This window comes from Mesoplodon mirus, assembly GCF_964341445.2.
Source record: "Mesoplodon mirus genome assembly, chromosome: 8".
Classification (NCBI taxonomy): Eukaryota; Metazoa; Chordata; class Mammalia; order Artiodactyla; family Ziphiidae; genus Mesoplodon; species Mesoplodon mirus.
In genome coordinates, this window is record NC_138984.1 from 99,158,943 (window position 1) to 99,177,293 (window position 18,351).

The following is an 18,351-nucleotide window of genomic DNA, read 5'->3' on the forward strand; positions in this document are numbered from 1 at the left end:
GCTCAGGGGAAGAGAGGCCAGAGAGAAAGAGAAGAGGTAGGGTGGGGAGAGAGGGTGATGCCCCCCTAATTTTGGTCCTGGGGAAAAGAGGCCAGTTAGTCCAATTTTGGTGGATTTGGAGAAGGGAATGTATTAGTAAGCATAGTGTGGAGGCCACCGTCAGGCACCCCCAGAGGAGACAGGCCAGGCCCCCCCCCGGCAGAGGGGAGGGTGAGAGCTCCAGGGGCCCTCAGGGAATGTCACTGCTTATATATATATATATATATATATGTATATATATATATATATACACACATATATACACATATATATATACACACATATATATATATTAACCATTCACGGAAGGCAGGGGCAGGGCTGTGGGTGGGATCAGAGGATCTGTCATGGCAGCCCGTAGCCAGTCATGCCTGCCTGTGATGCCCCGCGGTTGGTCCCCATCTGTAACCCAATCACATTCTTGCCCTCCTGCAGCTGGTCGTCTGAGAAGTTCCGAGCGTTCTCCTTGGATTTCTTGGGAAACCAGCTGGGATCTCCAGAGGAGAGCCCATTGTTCTGGGCTACCGCCAGCCCACCCAGGTTCATTAGTGTCGGCTGCACACAGGCCATGTTCTTTCCTTCCCAGAGGTCCACAGTCTGGAAGATGTCAGTGGTGTTGATGCTGTAGCGCTTGGCTGCTTGCAGGAACTGGGAGATCTGCTCCATCTGATTGAAGGCCATGGTGAAGGACTGGATCTTCCTCACTGGGGCCTGCTCCTCGGGGTACAGCCCGTTAATGAGTTCACACAGCACCGTGCCATCCTTGAGCCAGTTCTGGAAGTTCTCGCGCCCAGGCTGGGGCCAGCGCACATCCTTGCGGCACTGGGTGGTGATCCATTGGATCAGGATCTGCTCCAGGTCCGCATCATATTGTTTCTCAATCTTCTGCTGCACCTCCTGGCTCAGGCCATAGGCAGGTCCCCTGTTGGCCATTCCAAAGGGTGGTGGTGTCTGGGGGAAGCGTTCACACGGGCTGGAGAGCTGCGCACTCAAGGCGGGGTCTGCAGCGCCAATGAAGCGCCCGGGCAGGGCCGCTATCTATTTTAAATATAGCAGTGTGTACATGTCAGTCCCAAACTCCCAATCTATCCCTCCCCCCACCCCCAGTAACCATATGTTCATTCTCTAAGTCTGTAAGTCTGTTTCTGTTTTGTAAATAAGCTCATCTGTATCATTTTTTTAAGATTCCACATATAAGCAATATCATATGATATTTGTCTTTGTCTTACTTTACTTAGTATGATAATCTCCAGGTCCATCCATCTTGCTGCAAGTGTCATTATTTCATTCTTTTTAATGGCTGAGTCATATTCCATCGTGTATATGTATGTCTTCTTTATCCGTTCCTCTGTCGATGGACATTTAGGTTGCTTACGTGTCTTAGTTATCGTAAATAGTGCTGCAATGAACATTGGGGTGCGTGTATCCTTTCAAACCATGTTTTTCTTGGAATATATGCCCAGGAGTGGGATGGCTGATTCATATGGTAGTTCTATTTTTAGTTTTTGAAGGAACCTCCATAGTGTTCTCCATAGTGGCTGTATCAATTTACATTCCCACCGACAGTGTAGGAGGGTTCCCTTTTCTCCACACCCTCTCCAGCATTTGTTGTTTGTAGATACCTTCCCACTTTAATTTCTAATTGTTTTCTGATTGTAAATAAAAATGAAAGTGATTTTTAAAAAAAAGAATCATGACCCCCAAATAGATAAACGTTGGCAGTGGGCAGAGATGGGTGGGGAGCCAGAACAGACAAAGTAAATTAAGTAGGGCATTCCTGCCCAAAGGACACTAAAGGTCATCAGTGAACTTAGGATATGTGGCCCAGACATGAGCCCCATTCCCCAGGACAGCTGGTGATTCAAGGCTCCAGCCCCCCATTCCCTGAAGGCTCAGAGCTGCTCCTCCTCTTCGTCATTCACGGGGCTCCCTCTAGAGGTCAGAGTGTGCTACTGACATGATGGCCAAGTAGGGGCCCGCAGCACAAGGTGGATGGTCTCTCCCATAAAGGGGGTGGAGGGAAGGAGATTTAGTATGGTCCTTGCCCACCCCTGGAAGGTATCATTCTCTCCTCTGTCGGAGTGTGGAATTCTCCCCAGTGTTGGTCAGGTGGGTGAACCAAAATGGGAGTGCTGTGTGCCTGTGGAAGTCAAAGGGAGTGAAGATACCAGTTATTGTGAATTGGCAGACTCCACGCTGTGGGGAATGGACACGCTCCATATGGCCACTGATGGTGGGCAATGGAATTGTGGACCTCTTGGGTCTGGAGGGCCTTGTATGGGGCTACAAATTCAGGTCATGGGCTGGAAGTCTAAATAAGAAATGAAGCGGTGAGGGAAGTCACAAAAGTAAGTCAAACACCCTCAGGAGGCAGGAACAGGTCCGCAGGGCCTGGGACTGAAGGTTTCCCATTCTGTGCTGCTGATGTTATTAGCTGGTTTTCTAATGGTCACAAGCTCCTTGGGTGGCCAAGACACCTTCTTCCCACTGGTCCTCAGCAGTCCAGAAGTTGTAACCCTGTGGGTCAATTTCCCGGGCCGAGTGTCAGAGTAGGGCCACTGTCCTTGGGCTGCACTCACTGCAAGAGCAGAGGTGTAAACACAGAGGCAGCCTTTGGGAAGATGTCAAGTCAAAGTTAGAACCAAAGAAGTCCTCAGTTAAAAGAAACTGGTCAGGGCTTCCCTGGTGGCGCAGTGGTTGAGACTCTGCCTGCCGATGCAGGGGACACGGGTTCGTGCCCCGGTCCGGGAAGATCCCACATGCTGAGGAGCGGCTGGGCCTGTGAGCCATGGCCGCTGGGCCTGCGCGTCTGGAGCCTGTGCTCTGCAACGGGAGAGGCCACAGCAGTGAGAGGCCCGCGTACCACGAAAAAAAAAAAAAAAAAAAAAAAGAAACTGGTCAGAAGGAGAGTCTTGGTCATAACCAAAACAGTGGAAGTGGAAAGAAACAGATAAGGAAGGACTCAGATGAAATGTAACAGGGGCAGGACCTGAGTCTATAAAAATATACCTGTAGAGATTTTCTTAACCCGTTATCTGTCACAGACCCCCTTTGACAGTCTTGTGAAGCCTATGGACCTTCTCAGAAAAATGTTCTTAAATGCATAAATACCTAGGGATCCTGGGGAAAGAAATTATATACAAACATGGTTATTATCAAAATATATTTAAAAAACAAATTTGTGCATCATACTACATGTGCTCCTTTATTAATATATTAAATAACAAACTAATATACTTTCAATATAGGAATGGTTGCTATTTGTGTTTTGAGATAGAGTTTGTGTAATGTGATATGAAAATGATTTTAATTGGTGACAAAGTTACAAGTACTGCTAATATTACCAAAATCTGTTACTTCTATTTACAGTGGAAGGAAATGGTAATTTTCACGTAGATATTAGTGAAAATAAACATGTACCTTCTTCCTATCCAAGTTCACACCCCTGTAAATTCTGTCCACAGACTCCACTCCAGTACACTGTTCTAGAGTCATTTTCATAAGGAACCCATTTCTTTTCCTTAGCGCCCTACCCAGGAAAAGTGGAGCTACGGTTTCTCCAGGTTTGCCTAGTATAAGGTTTTAGTTCAATTGGCTTATATCAGAACTGGGAGGCAAAATCCTTCATTTCTTCCAGCTCAATGTTTTTCAAACATTTTGACCTACAACCCATAATAAGAAACGCATCTTGCATTGAGACCAGCGCACATACACACAACTGAAACTAAAATTTCACAAAACAACACTCTACTATATGTAGTATACGTACAGTACACAGTTTGCTAGGGCTGCCATAACAAAATATCACAGACTGTAGGGCTTAAGCGGTGGAAATTTATTTTCTCACGGTTCTGGAGAATGGAAGTCCAAGATCAAAATGTCGGCAGGTTAGCTTACCCTTCCACCTCCCCATATCCTCAAGTCCATTCTCTAGTAGGTCTGCATCTTTATTCCCATCTTGCCCCTAGGTTCTTCATGACCATATTGTTGTTGTTGTTTTTTAGATTCCATATATATGCATTAGCATATGGTATTTGTTTTTCTCTTTCTGACTTACTTCACTCTGTATGACAGACTCTAGGTCCATCCACCTCACTACAAAAGACTCAATTTCATTTCTTTTTATGGCTGAGTAATATCCATTGTATATATGTGCCACAACTTCTTTATCCATTCATCCGATGATGGACACTTAGGTTGCTTCCATGTCCCGGCTATTGTAAATAGAGCTGCAATGAACATTGTGGTACTGAACTCTTTTTGAATTATGGTTTTTTCAGGGTATATGCCCAGTAGTGGGATTGCTGGGTCGTATGACAATCACTATTTTTTTAAACTTGCTGTAACAAGTTTAAAAAACTTGGCTCATTAAATACCCTGAATGTGTCGAAATCATGTTTCTCCATTGTTTCAAATTTAGCTAAAAACTAAACATAACATAATACAGTCAAGGAAGTGACATCTCCTCACCTTTGCCATATTCTATTGAGTAGAAGAATGTCACAGGTCCTGCCACATTCAAAGGAAAGAGATTACACAAGGTCATGAACCCCAAGAGGGGGACCATGAGGGGTCATCCTAGAGTCTGTCCGCCATACACACTCTGGAGGAGACAGTCTGAGTTTGGCCTAGGTAATAAACCAGATGAAGGTAATAAAAACAATGAATGTGAGTGAGCTCAAAAGCTTCACGTCCTTTACGTGGGTAGCTTTTAACCTACACAATAAGATTGAGATAAGTAACGGTACTCTCATTTTACAGATGAGTTACCTGGAGGGGACTATATTTCCCTGGCTGGGGAGTTGGGCCAAGGGGAGTATCTGGACTTAGAGGAACCAAAGAGTCAGTATCATTAGACGACCCAGGCTCAGGCTGAGAACCATCCGGGTTCAGTGGCAGAGACCAAACAGAGCTTCACCAACACTTGCAGACCATGCACTGACATTTGACTGACCACCCCAGGACACTTGCATTGAGAACTTACTCTCTTTGTTGGCAGAGGGCAGTAGTTATTTGTTCTCTTGGTAACCACCCAGCAGATGTCGTGCCTGATGGTGTCTGTGTTTAATCCATCCAAACTCTCTTCTGTGCACACTATCTCCAAGAACCCAAGATATTAATGAGCCCCTGCAACTGGCAGGGGGGCTTGAAGACCTGAGAAGTGTGGAAGGCTCAGCCTGGTTGGGGTACAAGGAGGCTGTCTTCAGCATGTCAAGCTCAGGGGATGGGAATCCTAAATCCTAGCAACACAGCCATGGGTGAAACATCTATTTTCCTTCAAGTATCCACTACGTGAGGGACTAGAGACATAAGTGAATAAAGCAGAGACTGTCTCTAGTAACTAAGGAAAATTCAGATTTCATTCATGTACTACGGATGTGTTTGTGATTATACGCAGCAAACATTTATTGACTCCTTCCTGTTGATGGTAGATATAAAGATGAATAATTTCTCTCTCCGCCTAATCCAGGAAGAATACAGCATAGATAGATTAGTGCTATAATAGAGGGACCGAAGAAGTATCCACGGAAGTATCCTGTAGGGCGAAGGGAAGGAGAGGAATTTCACGGAAGGCTTCTTGGAGAAGATAAATCATTTCCTTTGCAGTTAGGCATTGTAGAATTGGTAGCACTCTGCTACATGGCTGCTGAAGAGTGAGGCCTATACAAGGCAAAGCTTGAGCAAAACCCTGGAAGCCAAGCTGTGGGGAGAATTGGTGGAAACTATGGTTGAGAGAGCACTCAACCATACTTGAGAGGTAGGAGGGACTGAATTATTAAGGCCTTTGAACTGGGTTTACGGGTTTGGAATAGATTTGGGGGTTTTTTTTTGTTTTTTTTTTTTTGCGGTACGTGGGCCTCTCACTGTTGTGGCTTCTCCCGTTGCGGAGCACAGGCTCCGGATGCGCAGGCCCAGCGGCCATGGCTCACGGGCCTAGCCGCTCCACGGCATGTGGGATCTTCCCGGACCGGGGCACGAACCCGTGTCCCCTGCATCAGCAAGCGGACTCCCAACCACTGTGCCACCAGGGTAGCCCTGGAATAGATTTTGAAGTCACTGGAACATCATGGATGGAAAGAACAGGTTCAGAGGAAGGCTTTAGAAAAAGAACTCTGCGGAGGACAGGTTGAGGGTAGGAAGAGATTTGAGTGAGGCCGTGTTAGTATAATCCAAACAGGAATTTATGAAAGGTTGAGCCGAGGCTATGGAAGCAACTGGAAAGGAGGTGCAGAGGTCCATAGGGTGACTCTGGGAGATGGAAGAGTGGAAACCAACAAGAATTAAACCAAGGGCAGAGAAGATGGTTATGCCATTAACCAAACCCAGAAACAAGGGGGAGGAGTACACAGGTGAGGCAAATCAATGAAGGTGTCTGATATGTTAGGTCTCAGGGGCTTGTAAGACATATTTGTGGGACTGTAGGTATACAATTCAAGACAGAGTTATCGGGCTTCCCTGGTGAGAGTCGGCCTGCCGATACACGGGACACGGGTTCGTGCCCCGGTCTGGGAGGATCCCACATGCCGCGGAGCGGCTGGGCCCGTGAGCCATGGCCGCTGAGCCTGCGCGTCCGGAGCCTGTGCTCCGCAACGGGAGAGGCCACAACAGTGAGAGGCCCGCGTACCGCAAAAAAAAAAAAAAAAAAAAAAAAAAGAGAGAGTTATCTTTATCACCACGCCGACAAAATATTGAGTCATTTTCGAGAACAGTATTTGAAACTGTGAGAGTGCATTAAACTAGTTGGGAAGATAGTAGAGCATTGAGAGAGGGCTGGAGAGTGCTGTATATGCGAGAAAGAAGAAGTAGAAAGCAACTTAATAGGGACAGAAGTAGAATCAGGAGAGAGTGTGGTTCTGGTGACCAAGGGAAGAATTTTTTTTCTGAGGATAGTTATAGATATATATCTATTCTTTTTCAGATTCTTTTCCCATAGGGAAGAACATTTTAAGGAGGAATTACTGTTGGTAAACTAGACAAGATGAGAACTAAGCAAGGACCGCTGGGTGAGGTGAGTAGGTCTCTGGCAACTTTGGGGAGCAGCTTGAGAAGAGTGGCAGAAGCAGAATGGACTGCCTAAGGAGAGAGGAGGCTAAGGTATATCCCATCAGTTACTTTTAGGAGAAATTTGAGAAGGGAAGAGTGTGAGAAAGGAACGTGCCTTGAGGAAGGAGAGGGGGTATTTGAGACATTCTTGTAGCCACGAGCTACTCTTTTCCTCGCAAGAACACAGCTGTGCACGACAGGAAGAAGGGATGCGAGCCCCATTTATTTCTTAACACAAAACTCCAGATCTAAATTACCATCTGGGGAGGGAGGAGGGGGACATTAACTCTATTGTCAGATTCAGATTTTGCTCCGGCAGCTTTGGGTAAGTCTACTGCAGCTGTATAAACTCCACCCCTCCACCCCAAACAAAACAACAAAACACCACCGCCACCCTCCGCTTCTTCGTAATCTGGAAAAACCGAGCAGGTGCACCGTGCCGGAGTCCTGCGCCAAAGGCCCCCTCTACGAGCCGGCTTTAACCCGAAGGTGCTCGGCTCCCGAGCGGGTCCGGCCTGGTGTGCAGCTCCCGACGCGGCGCGCCGGGCGCAAACCCGACAAGAGTCGCTTCAGTTCCGCCCACCCGATCCTCCCACGATGCTCAGGCTTTGCGGGCCGTGGCCTCTGTGGGGACATCAAGAACAGTCAGGAAAGCCCTCGGCCCTGCCTGCAGCCCCTTCGGCCCGCTGCAGTCGGCCTCCATTACCTTTTCCCGCGCCGCACCGCCCTCGGGAAAATGAAACCTTGTGGCGTCAGCTGAGGCAAAAGGGTATGAGCTTTTTACTAGGCAAAGAGAAAATGCAGAACCGACTCTACACAGCAAAGGGGTGTGTTGCCCCGGCCCGGTCGCCCGGACGCCCCGCCCAGGCCCGCCCTCTCGGCACCGGGGACTACATTTCCCAGAGGCCTCAGCGGCCTCGAGGGGCAGGCCCGTCCGCTCTCCGCTCACACTGAGCGGTGACTGGCTTCTCCGGAGGAGGGCGGGGCCTACCCCAGCCAATGGGTGAGAGGCTCGTTACGGCGGCGGAAGCAGCGGCGCTGGGCTGAGGGGTGGGGGGCAGAGTGCTAGCGCCTCGGCGGCGGCGGCGGGTCCGGGAGCCCGAGGACGCCGGCTCCACAGGCGGAGAGCGCAGGAGAGCGAGCTCGAGGCGGCGCGGCGGCCACTCGGCGCAGCACTCAGGTAATGGCGGGACGGGCGCCCGGGAGCGGAGGGGAGGAGAGGGGAGGAGACGAGGGGGCGGGGCGGCCGAGCCGGGCTGCAGCGTCCTTCCCGCTGCGCGTCCCCGGGGAAGGGCAGCGGTCCCTCGTCTCCTGCGGCGCAAACCTGAGCTCTTTCGCGAGCTGAGCACGGCTTTTGGGCCGGCGGCAGAGGCCGGGTGTCCTGTGGCAAGGAAGGGAGAGGCGTCGGGAGGGCTGGGCTGATTCGGGCGTGGGGGCGTGGCGGGCGTGGGCCTTGGCGGGGAAGCTGAGAGGCCGGGGGAGCGCGGGCGGGCGGGCGGCCCAGGGAGTTTGGCTCCTGGAGCAGTTTAAAGTGACTCTCCACATCCGGGCCCTGCGCCCGCCGCTTTCAGACCCTGACCGAGGCGGGGCCTCCGAGCTCCCCGCCCCTTTCGCCTGCGGCGCTTGTCTGCCTCTGCCATTGGCTTAGCCTCGAGAGGTTTGGGCTGCCCCGGCGAGGCTCGTGTCTGATTGGCTGGCAGTCGGCGGGAGGGTGGGGCGGGATCTCAGCGTGCAGGCAGCGTTGGATTGGTGCGGGCCCCGGACTGACGCGCCCGGCGTGGGGCCAATGGGCGGGCGGGGGAGGTAGGGGCAGGTTCGGGGGAAGAGGACTGGAGCGCAGCGGCAGCCGGGCGGCGGGGGTGAGCGGGGCTGGCGGGGCTGGACAGCGGCGGGCCCGAGGCGCGCTGCGGCACGAGTCGTCCCCGCGACCTCGGAGCCCAGCGCTGCCACCAAGATGGGTCCTCCGCGGCAACCCCAGCCCGGCGAGGTGGAATCGGGAGGGGCGGGCGGCGGGCGGCGGCAGGTAAAGGGCACACTGGTCCCGGGGCTCCTCAGAACGCCTGCCCCCTCCCCAGGGATGGAGTCTCAGAGACCCGGAGTGTCTGGAGACCTGTGTTCTCCGATCTCAGCGGGGGGCTTCAGGGTGGGGGCAGGATTGCGGGCGTATCGGGGATATCGGCTCCTGAAGGAGGAGTGGGGGGTCGATTTTAGGGAAAGTGGTGAAGGTCTCGGTTCCTTTTGGCTCAGTGGGGCTCTGTGAAAGGGGCGGGGGAGAAATCCGTCAATGGAGGCCTGTGCAGGAAAGCGTTTGAGAATTCCTTTCGGATCAGGTCTTGATGGAAGGTTTCTGATCCCGTCTTAGGACAGGGCATCTGCCTCCGATTCCTCCTGTGACACACTGATGACAGTTCTGTTCACCTTGGTGTGAGGCTTAAGTCTTTCAAAGGCACATGCCATTTGTCATGAAACTTTACACAGAAGTATATATATTGTGTTAAGACCTGTCACGTGGATGTTATACACAATGCAGTGTCGACTTTTGTGGCAATCCACAGGTATTGGGGAGCGGTGTCATAATATCCCCCAGCACCACATAAACGATTTTACCATTAATTGAACCTATGTACATCAAAAACTTAAACAGTTTACACCATTTCTGCACTGTATATTGAACAAAGTATCATTTTAGATAGCTGATGCTACATTTGTTTTTCTAAGGGAAGATGTAGGTACTAAAAATGCTTTACTTTCTCATTATTGATTCTAATATCAGAATCCAGTAATAACCATATGCCTATGCACTGCAGGTGGAAATGAGTTCTCAACAGTTTCCTCGGTTAGGAACCCCCTCCACCGGCCTAAGCCAGGCTCCTTCACAGATAGCCAACAGTGGTTCTGCAGGATTGATAAACCCAGCTGCAACAGGTGAGATGTGTGATATTTTTCTATATTGCTTCCTGCACTAAAAATATTGCCAGTTTTCTAACTTAAAAATTAGCAAATTCTTTGGTAGGATAACCTAGCAAATACTAGGTTATCAAATTTGAAAAAAAGGATATATTACAGTTCTAATTTAAATAGGGCTTTCTTTCTTCCTGTTTTAACCACTTGATTCACATGTACAGAGTGTACATGAAACTTACAGTGAAGCACGCCTACAAGAACTATTTTTTTAAATGTATTAATATGTTCTTATTTAATTAAGGCCCAGAGGTGTAATAATAATGCCATGAGGGAATGCAAAGGTGTGTAAGGTGTAGGTCTTGCCTTTCAGGAGCTTACTGTATAGGAAAAGAGATTTTAAAAAGATGTGTATACGCACATATACTACGCAACTCGGTTTTTAGTTGTATACTCTTTGAATGCTGAAGATCAGTGGCCTCAGCTGGTGATGATTTTGCCCCCCCAGGGAATATTTGGCGATGTCTCGGTATACTTTTAGGTGTCACAAGTAGGGGATGCTCTTGGCATTGTATATTTAGAGGCCCGGGATGCTGCTAAATACTCGACGTTAAGCAGGACAGCCCCCAACCCCACAGCAATGTATCTAGTCCAGTCAGCAGTGCTGAAGTTGAGTTACTCCTTCAAATAATTCTGTATTCTGTGTATCAAGTGGAAAGGTGGCATTGCAAAGTGAAGTAAGGCACTCCTTTTTTTATTCGTCTTTCTTTACAGTCTGATTTCTATGTTCCTCATCGTGGTAAATGGTACTACCGTCTACTTATTGCTCAAACCAGAAACTCAGGCATGGTGTTTAATTGTTCTGTCTTTGTCTCTCACCTGTGAGCTGTGACCTCCTTCCTATTGCTTCGCCTCCTTCCTGCCAACTTCGTTTTTGTTACAAATTTCTTTCAGTTCTCTTTAGGCTTAAAGTAACTTTAAGCTACTTTATTCCTCCTGCTTAATAGTAGCTGTTCATATTGAACAGATATGAACAGATGATATCTGTTGAACAGCTGAACAGATGATAAGTTCTCAATCTTCTTGACCTTGGGACTTTACACAGTCCAGTTTTGTTTTGTTGGTTTGCCACAATCTTTCATCTTCCTTTGCACACTTATTTATCTGGCTCACTCTTTGTTCTTCCTTGAGGTTTCCTCTCCGATGTCACTTTCTCTGGGAAGTCTTTACTGACTCCATCATCCACAGCAACTCAAGGTGGGGCCTCCTCCTAGAATGAAGGCCAGGACCTATCTGTTCATGCTCCTTTGTATGCGCTATCCTTGCTACAGGGTAGAGGTCAACAAATTCGTATAGCGCCACTTCAAGTTCCTGACCCCTTAACAAAGATTTTTGACAGTGTTTTATCTTTTGTATGAATTCACAGCAGAATTTTTTTTTTTTTTTTTTTTTTTTTGGCCAAGCTGCATGGCTTGCGGGATCTTAGTTCCCCGACCAGGGATTGAACCCAGGACACAGCAGTGAAAGTGCCAAGTCCTAACCACTGGAGTGCCAGGGAATCCCCACAACAGAATAATTTAAAGGAGCATAGCTAAAGAGAATTTTTTAAAATAAAAATCCATTTTTAATTAATTTATTTTATTTATTTATTTTTGGCTGCGTTGGGTCTTCGTTGCTGCACGCGGGCTTTCTCTAGTTGTGTCGAGCAGGGTCTACTCTTCGTTGCGGTGCGCGGGCTTCTCACTGCAGTGGCTTCTCGTTGCGGAGCATGGGCTCTAGGCGCATCAGCTTCAGTAGTTGTGGCTCACAGGCTCAGTAGTTGTGGCTTGCGGGCTCTAGAGCGCAGGCTCAGTCATTGTGGTGCACGGGCTTAGTTGCTCCACGGCACGTGGGATCTTCCTGGACCAGGGCTTGAACCCGTGTCCCCTGCATTGGCAGGCGGGTTCTTAACCACTGCGCCACCAGGGAAGCCCAAAAGAGAATATTTTTGAACATCTATTTGCAAGAATTTTACTGCTCATTAAAAAGGGTATCAATTAGCAATAATTGCCCTCAGACTTCGTTGAGAAGGAAATCATTGACTTAGACCAAAATTGCCTATAATTTTACTTCTGAAATGTGTATGTTGTTTCCTTCAGTTGCTCTTAAAAAGAAAATAAAAGTTTTCCTTAAGTAGTTAGATGTCTTTCTATATTTCCTGTTGCTCTTATTGGAAGAAGTAATTTGGGATCCTACGCATGTCAGGATTTCAAGTACACATCCACAGTACGGAAGTATAGATTACAACCAGTTCTCTTAACTACTGCTTCAAGGTTCTTTTCTGATAAAAATAAACAACTTCAAATACCTAGAAGGAAACGATACATAGTTGCAAAAAGAGCTTAGTGGAAAATGGTCAGTGCATTATATCTTAAATGAAAGTGTCAAAAATCAAAGTCTTCCTGGACAGATAGGTTTTGGGGAAAGTTATGAAATTGTATATTTCCTTTAAAATTTTAATTAGGGGAAAATCTGGGCAGTGGGGAAGGTTAAAAATCAGTTGATAATGGAAAGACAGAAGTAAAACTCTTTATTCACACGCATCACGTATACAGAAAACACTAAATTTTTTGTTTGTTTGTTTTGTTTTGTTTTTTGCGGTACGTGGGCCTCTCACTGTTGTGGCCTCTCCCGTTGCGGAGCACAGGCTCCGGACGCGCAGGCTCAGCGGCCATGGCTCACGGGCCCAGCCGCACCGCGGCATGTGGGATCTTCCCGGACCGGGGCACGAACCCGTGTCCCCTGCATCGGCAGGCGGACTCTCAACCACTGTGCTACCAGGGAAGCCCCTAAATGTTTTTTAAAAGCTGTTGGAACTAATAAGTGAAATTACTAAAGGTTGCAGGATAAAAGTTCAGTGTACAGAAATCAATTATATTTCTAAATACTAGTAATGAATAGTGAAATTTTAAAAGTGTCATTTACAGCAGCATTAAAAAAAAAAAAACCCACAGGACTTCCCTGGTGGCGCAGTGGTTGAGAGTCCACCTGCTGATGCAGGGAACATGCGTTCGTGCCCCAGTCTGGGAAGATCCCACATACCATGGAGTGGCTGGACCCGTGGGCCATGGCCGCTGAGCCTGCGCGTCCGGAGCCTGTGCTCCGCAACGGGAGAGGCCACAACAGTGAGAGGCCCGCGTACTGCAAAAAAAAAAAAAAAAAACCCACAAAATACTTAGGAATAAGTTAACAAAATACGTGTATGACCTGGGGTTAGAAAACTATGTAAAACATTGCTGAGAGAAGTTAAAGACCTAGATAAATGAAGAGATCTATCATGTTCATCGATTGGAAAACTCAGTATTTTCCTTTACCCAAAGGGATCTTTAGATTCAAATGAATCCTAATCAAATTCACATCAAGCACTTTTCTAAAAATTGAATCTAAAATTAAATCTAAAATTTATGTGAAAACCAAAGGACCTAGAATAGCCAAAGCAATTTTGACAAAAAAGAAGAAGAAAGTTGGGGGACTCCACTGCCTTACTTCAAGACTTGGTATAAAGCTGCACTAATCAAGACAGTGTGATATTAGCATAAATCACTGGATCATTGGTACAAACTAGAGGATCCAGAAATAGACCCACACATAATGGTCAATTGATTTTTGATAAAAGTACATAGATAATTCAATAGGGGAATGATCGTCTTTTTAACAGAATAGTGCCAGAACACCAGAATATCCATATGAAAAAAAATAAACCTTGACCTTTACTTCCACTGTGCACATAAATTAACTCGAAATGTATAATTATGGACCTAAGTATAAAACTTAAAATTTCTAAAAGAAAATATAGGAGAAACTGTTTGTTACCTTAGAGTAAGTAAAAATTGCTTAGGGCACGAAAAACACTCATTATAAAGGAGGCAACTAATACACTGTACTTCATCAACATTAAAAATGACTGCTCTGCAAAAGACACTGTTAGTAAAATAAAAAGGCAACCCACCAAATGAGAGAAGACATTTGTGATAAATGTGTCAACAAAGGACTTACATCTGGAATATATAAAAAACTTGTAACTCAATAGCAAAAAAGGCAAACAGCTTGTTTTTTTTGTTTGTTTGTTTTTAAGGGATGAAATATGTGAATAGACACTTTACCAAAGATGCTGTATAAAGGCCAGATAAACACAAAAGATATTCAACTGTATTACTCCTCAGGGCAATGCAAATTAAAACCACAGTGAGAAACTGCTATACACCCACTAGAATAACTAAAACAAAAAGACTGACAATACCGAGTTTTGACGTGTTTGTCGAGCAAGCAGAACCCATGCATTAGTGGGAATGCAAAGTAATCCAGCCACTTTGGTAAGCAGTTTGGCACAGTATGTTAAAAAAATTTAACGTAAACTTACCATACAACCCAGCAGTGTCATTCCTAGGTATTTACCCAAGATAAATGAAAATGTGTGTCACACATACAGTGACTTCTCCTTCAGTGTTCATAGAAGCATTATTCATAATAGCCAAACCCTGGAAAGAACCCAGATTTTATCAACTGGTGACTGGATAAGCAAAGTTTGGTTTAATCCATACAGTGGAATACTACTCAATGGTAAAAAGAAGCAAACTAGCATTATAAACAGTAACGTGGATGAACGTCAAAAGCATTTTACTGAGAGAAAGAAGCCAGACCCAGAGGACCACGTACTGTGTGGTTCTATCTACAGAAAAGACAAAGCAGTGGTGATAGAACCATCAATAGATCAGTGGTTTCTAAGGAGTAGGGGTGGGAGGGAGGGAATTGACTGCAAAGGGGTGTGAATGAACTTGTTAGAGTAAGGGAAATGTTCTATGTCATGATTGTGTTGTGATAACAGTACTGAATACATTTGTGAAAATTTAGTTTTATACAAAAAATTAGTAGATTTTATATGTAAATTGTACCTCAGTTAATAATAAAGCTGATTAAAAAATGGACAAGATATGAACATATACTTTACAAAGGAAGATGTATATGAATGGCCTATGGTCACATAAAAAGAAGTTCTACATTACCAGTCAGCATGGAAATGTTAATTAAAACCACAATGAGATACCCAGTACACACCCACTAGAATATCTGTGTGTCAAGAATCCGTGAGGATGAGGAACAACTGGACCGCTAATACACACTGCCTGTGGGAACATGAGATAATACAACCACTTTGGAAAGTACTTCGGCAGTTTCATATGAAGTTTACCATTTGACCCAGCCATTCTGCTCCTAACTTGTTGGTGAGAATGTAAAAAAAAAAAAAATCATTGAACTCTCTTTAGAATAGCCATTTTATTGTATGCAAATTATACCTCGATAAAGCGGTTTTAAAAATCAAAATTTTTTAAAAATCTGAATGACCTAGGAGAAGGGTCAATGTATAGCAGAATATAAAATATATTAATCTTTTCTCCCAGCACTTTTTTCCTCCAAGAGAAAAGTTCTAATTTTTTTTCCTGAGGAGATCATTGAACAAGGACTCAGAGTACATATGGATATTTATTCTAGAGTTGTTGACAATAGCAAAAATTTGGAAATAACCTAAAAGCTCATCGATGATATAATGGTTTAAAAAGGTATAGTACATCTATTCAATTGAATTTCATTTGGCGCTTTTGAAATGATGCAGTGTATATTCATATTACTTAGCGATTCCACTCTTAGGTGGAATCCAATAGCAATGGTAATGTTCACCAAAAGACATACGCGTGAATATTACTAGCATTCCTATTCATAATAGTAAAAAAAAAAAAAACACAAAAAAAAACCCTGAAAACTAACTGGGAGTAAAATGGATAATTTGTGATTTATTCAAGCAATGGCACACTGTACTGAGAATGAAGGAGCTACGGCTACATGCAATAACATGCACAAATCTCATACCTATAAGTGAGAGAGACAAGAACCGGGTGCATTTGTTACGAGTATATTTATATAAGTTCAAAAATAGACAACAGTAACCTATAGTTTTAGAAGTTAGCATCGTGAGTATTGTTGGGAGGGACAGTGACTGGAATCAGGCTGAACAGAGGGTTTCTGGGGATCCGGTAGCATTCTGCTGGTTGAGCTAGGGGCTGGTAACTCAGGTGTATTCCGTTTGTGAAAGTTGATTGAGCTATACACTTGTCTTTATGAAGGTTATAGTTAAATAAAAAGTTAAGTAAATAAAAACCCACCTAAGATTAAAGAGCTGAGAAGTGTCTGACGTGTTACCAAAATAGTAACTTGGTGCCTTTAAGGGATAGACTTTGGGAGCAGCTTTACTTTCTTTATAGTTTTCCAAGTAATTAAAATTTTTTACGTAAGTATAATCTTTATGTTCAGAAAAATAATGTCAGTGTTGTTTTGGGAAAATGATAGTGCAAATTAATATTTTCACAGACTCTCCTCTTTCATTACATTAGTTCCTTGATTTTTAATAAATTTTTTTCATCATTGTGTTCTGAATTCACAGCATTTTAAAATTTATTTTTAATTTTATTTATTTTTGGCTGCGTTGGGTCTTTGTTGCTGCACACAGGCTTTCTCTAGTTGCGGCGAGTGGGGGCTACTCTTCGTTGCAGTGCTCAGGCTTCTCATTGCGGTGGCTTCTCTTGTTGCGGAGCATGGGCCCTAGGCGCACGGGCTCTAGAGTGCAGGCTCAGTAGTTGTGGCGCACGGGCTTAGTTGCTCTGTGGCATGTGAGATCTTCCCGGACCAGGGATCGAACCCGTGTTCCCAGCATTGGCAGGCGGATTCTTAACCACCACGCCACCAGGGAAGTCCCAGTTCCTTGATTTTTTTAACTTAATTTTTGAATACGTTACATGTTCTCATGGTCCAAAATTCCAAAAGAAAAAAGAGTATACACTGAAAAGTATCTCTCCTTCCTGTCCCCCACTCACCCACTTTCTTTCCTTTCAGGCAAACAAGATGCTTTGGAGATATGATATCCATATACAAATACAAATGTATTTATATTTGTGTGTATTTTATTTACTTTTTCTCTGTTCTGTACCTTGGTATTTTCATATATCTTTTTCACAATATATATATTATACATTTTCCCATAAGAGTACCTAAAAAGCTCGCTTGTTTTATTTTTATAGTTGCATGGTAGTCTATTGTGTGAGTATACCATAATTTATATAACCAGTCCCCTATTGATGGACATGTAGGTTTTTCGGTTCCTTTGCTAGCATAAAAATACTGAAACATAACTTGTACCTGAGTCATTTTACACACATGCTGTGTATCTATAGGGTACAGTCATGCAAGTGGAATTGTTGAGTCTCAAAGGGTGCATGCATTGTAATAATGATAGAGCTTTACTTGTTCACTCTGTAGGGATTTGGACTGAGAAATTGGTTACCTTTTTGGGGGGGGGGCCACACCACACAGCATGCAGGATCTTAGTTCCCCGACCGGGGTCAGATCCATGCCCCCTGCCGTGGAAGCATGGATTCTTAACCACTGGACCGCCTGGGAAATCCCCAAGTCACCTTTTTAATATTAGGTTTTTTATAACTTTTAAAATAAATATTTTAAATGAAGTTGTCTTATATCTTATATTACAATTTCAAGTATTTGAGGTCCTTCTAGATAGTTTTCAGGCCCTTTGTTCATAGGAGTAGGAAATTACAATCTTTAAAACAAGTCCTGTGTTCCATAGGTGTGACTTTCGAGTTTGCTAGCCACGAGGGGAATTTGATGCCCAAATTTTCCTTGTTAAGACAATCTCACAAGGAAACGGTCAGTTTATCAACCCTGAAAGTTAACCGCAGGCGCCACTCTTACAGGTGCCGTTATGTTATTTGCTATTGGAAGGGCATGACACGCTGTTTCACCCTTCATGTCTTCACTAGTCAACGATGAATCTAGTCGAGATGCTGAAGTCACTGCCAGGGAGCACGTGGGTCCCAGCGGCTCCCTACAGTCCCGTGAAGAGAAGCAAGAGCCTGTTGTGGTAAGGCCCTATCCACAGGTGCAGATGTTGTCTACACACCATGCCGTTGCATCGGGCACACCTGTCACAGTGACAGCCCCGCCAGCACATCTGACGCCAGCAGTACCACTCTCATTTTCGGAGGGACTTATGAAGGTAATGGAGAGGGTTAACATTGCACCTTGGACGACAGCTAAAGACTGGCAGGGATTTCTGACAGCGCTCGCAGTCTTAGGCTGTATCCTCGGGTCATAGCGTTTTCTCTCTGACCTGTCAGTTCAGCTCCTCTCTGTACCTCAGAGTGGCGCTGCTCTGCAGTGCCTAGCCTCGTGCCGCCGGGCAGTTGGCATCACAGGATCTTTTCTCGTACCCATTGTGACGTTGATTTTATTTCAAGTTACGGGCGTGCTAGCCTAGCTCTT

At 45.5% G+C, this 18,351-nt stretch overlaps 2 protein-coding genes across 7 annotated transcripts in view; one reads left to right on the top strand and one right to left on the bottom strand.

Moving 5' to 3' along the window:
- Positions 1–314: 314 nt before the first annotated feature.
- LOC309809746 (transgelin-2-like) lies at positions 315–1,066 on the bottom strand. The gene has a single exon (XM_082631146.1). The coding sequence runs from the start codon at positions 970–972 to the stop codon at positions 385–387; it is 588 nt and encodes a 195-aa protein (XP_082487272.1). The 5' UTR covers positions 973–1,066; the 3' UTR covers positions 315–384.
- A 7,052-nt stretch (positions 1,067–8,118) lies between these two features.
- SAP130 (Sin3A associated protein 130) overlaps positions 8,119–18,351 on the top strand; it is a 75,364-nt gene continuing 65,131 nt past the window's right edge. For 4 of the 6 annotated variants that reach the window (XM_082631386.1, XM_082631388.1, XM_082631387.1 and 1 more), the window contains exons 1-3: positions 8,119–8,263; positions 9,891–10,008; positions 17,850–18,085. In XM_082631386.1, coding sequence (XP_082487512.1) covers positions 9,897–10,008; positions 17,850–18,085 — 348 coding nt within the window. In that variant the 5' untranslated portion in view covers positions 8,119–8,263; positions 9,891–9,896. The remainder of the gene's footprint in view (positions 8,264–9,890; positions 10,009–17,849; positions 18,086–18,351) is intronic. The other 2 variants (XM_082631389.1, XM_082631391.1) reach the window with 1 other exon arrangement.

Coding starts and splice junctions, on each gene's coding strand:
- LOC309809746 (XM_082631146.1), bottom strand. CDS start 972: ATGGCCAACAGGGGACCTGCCTATGGCCTGAGCCAGGAGGTGCAGCAG.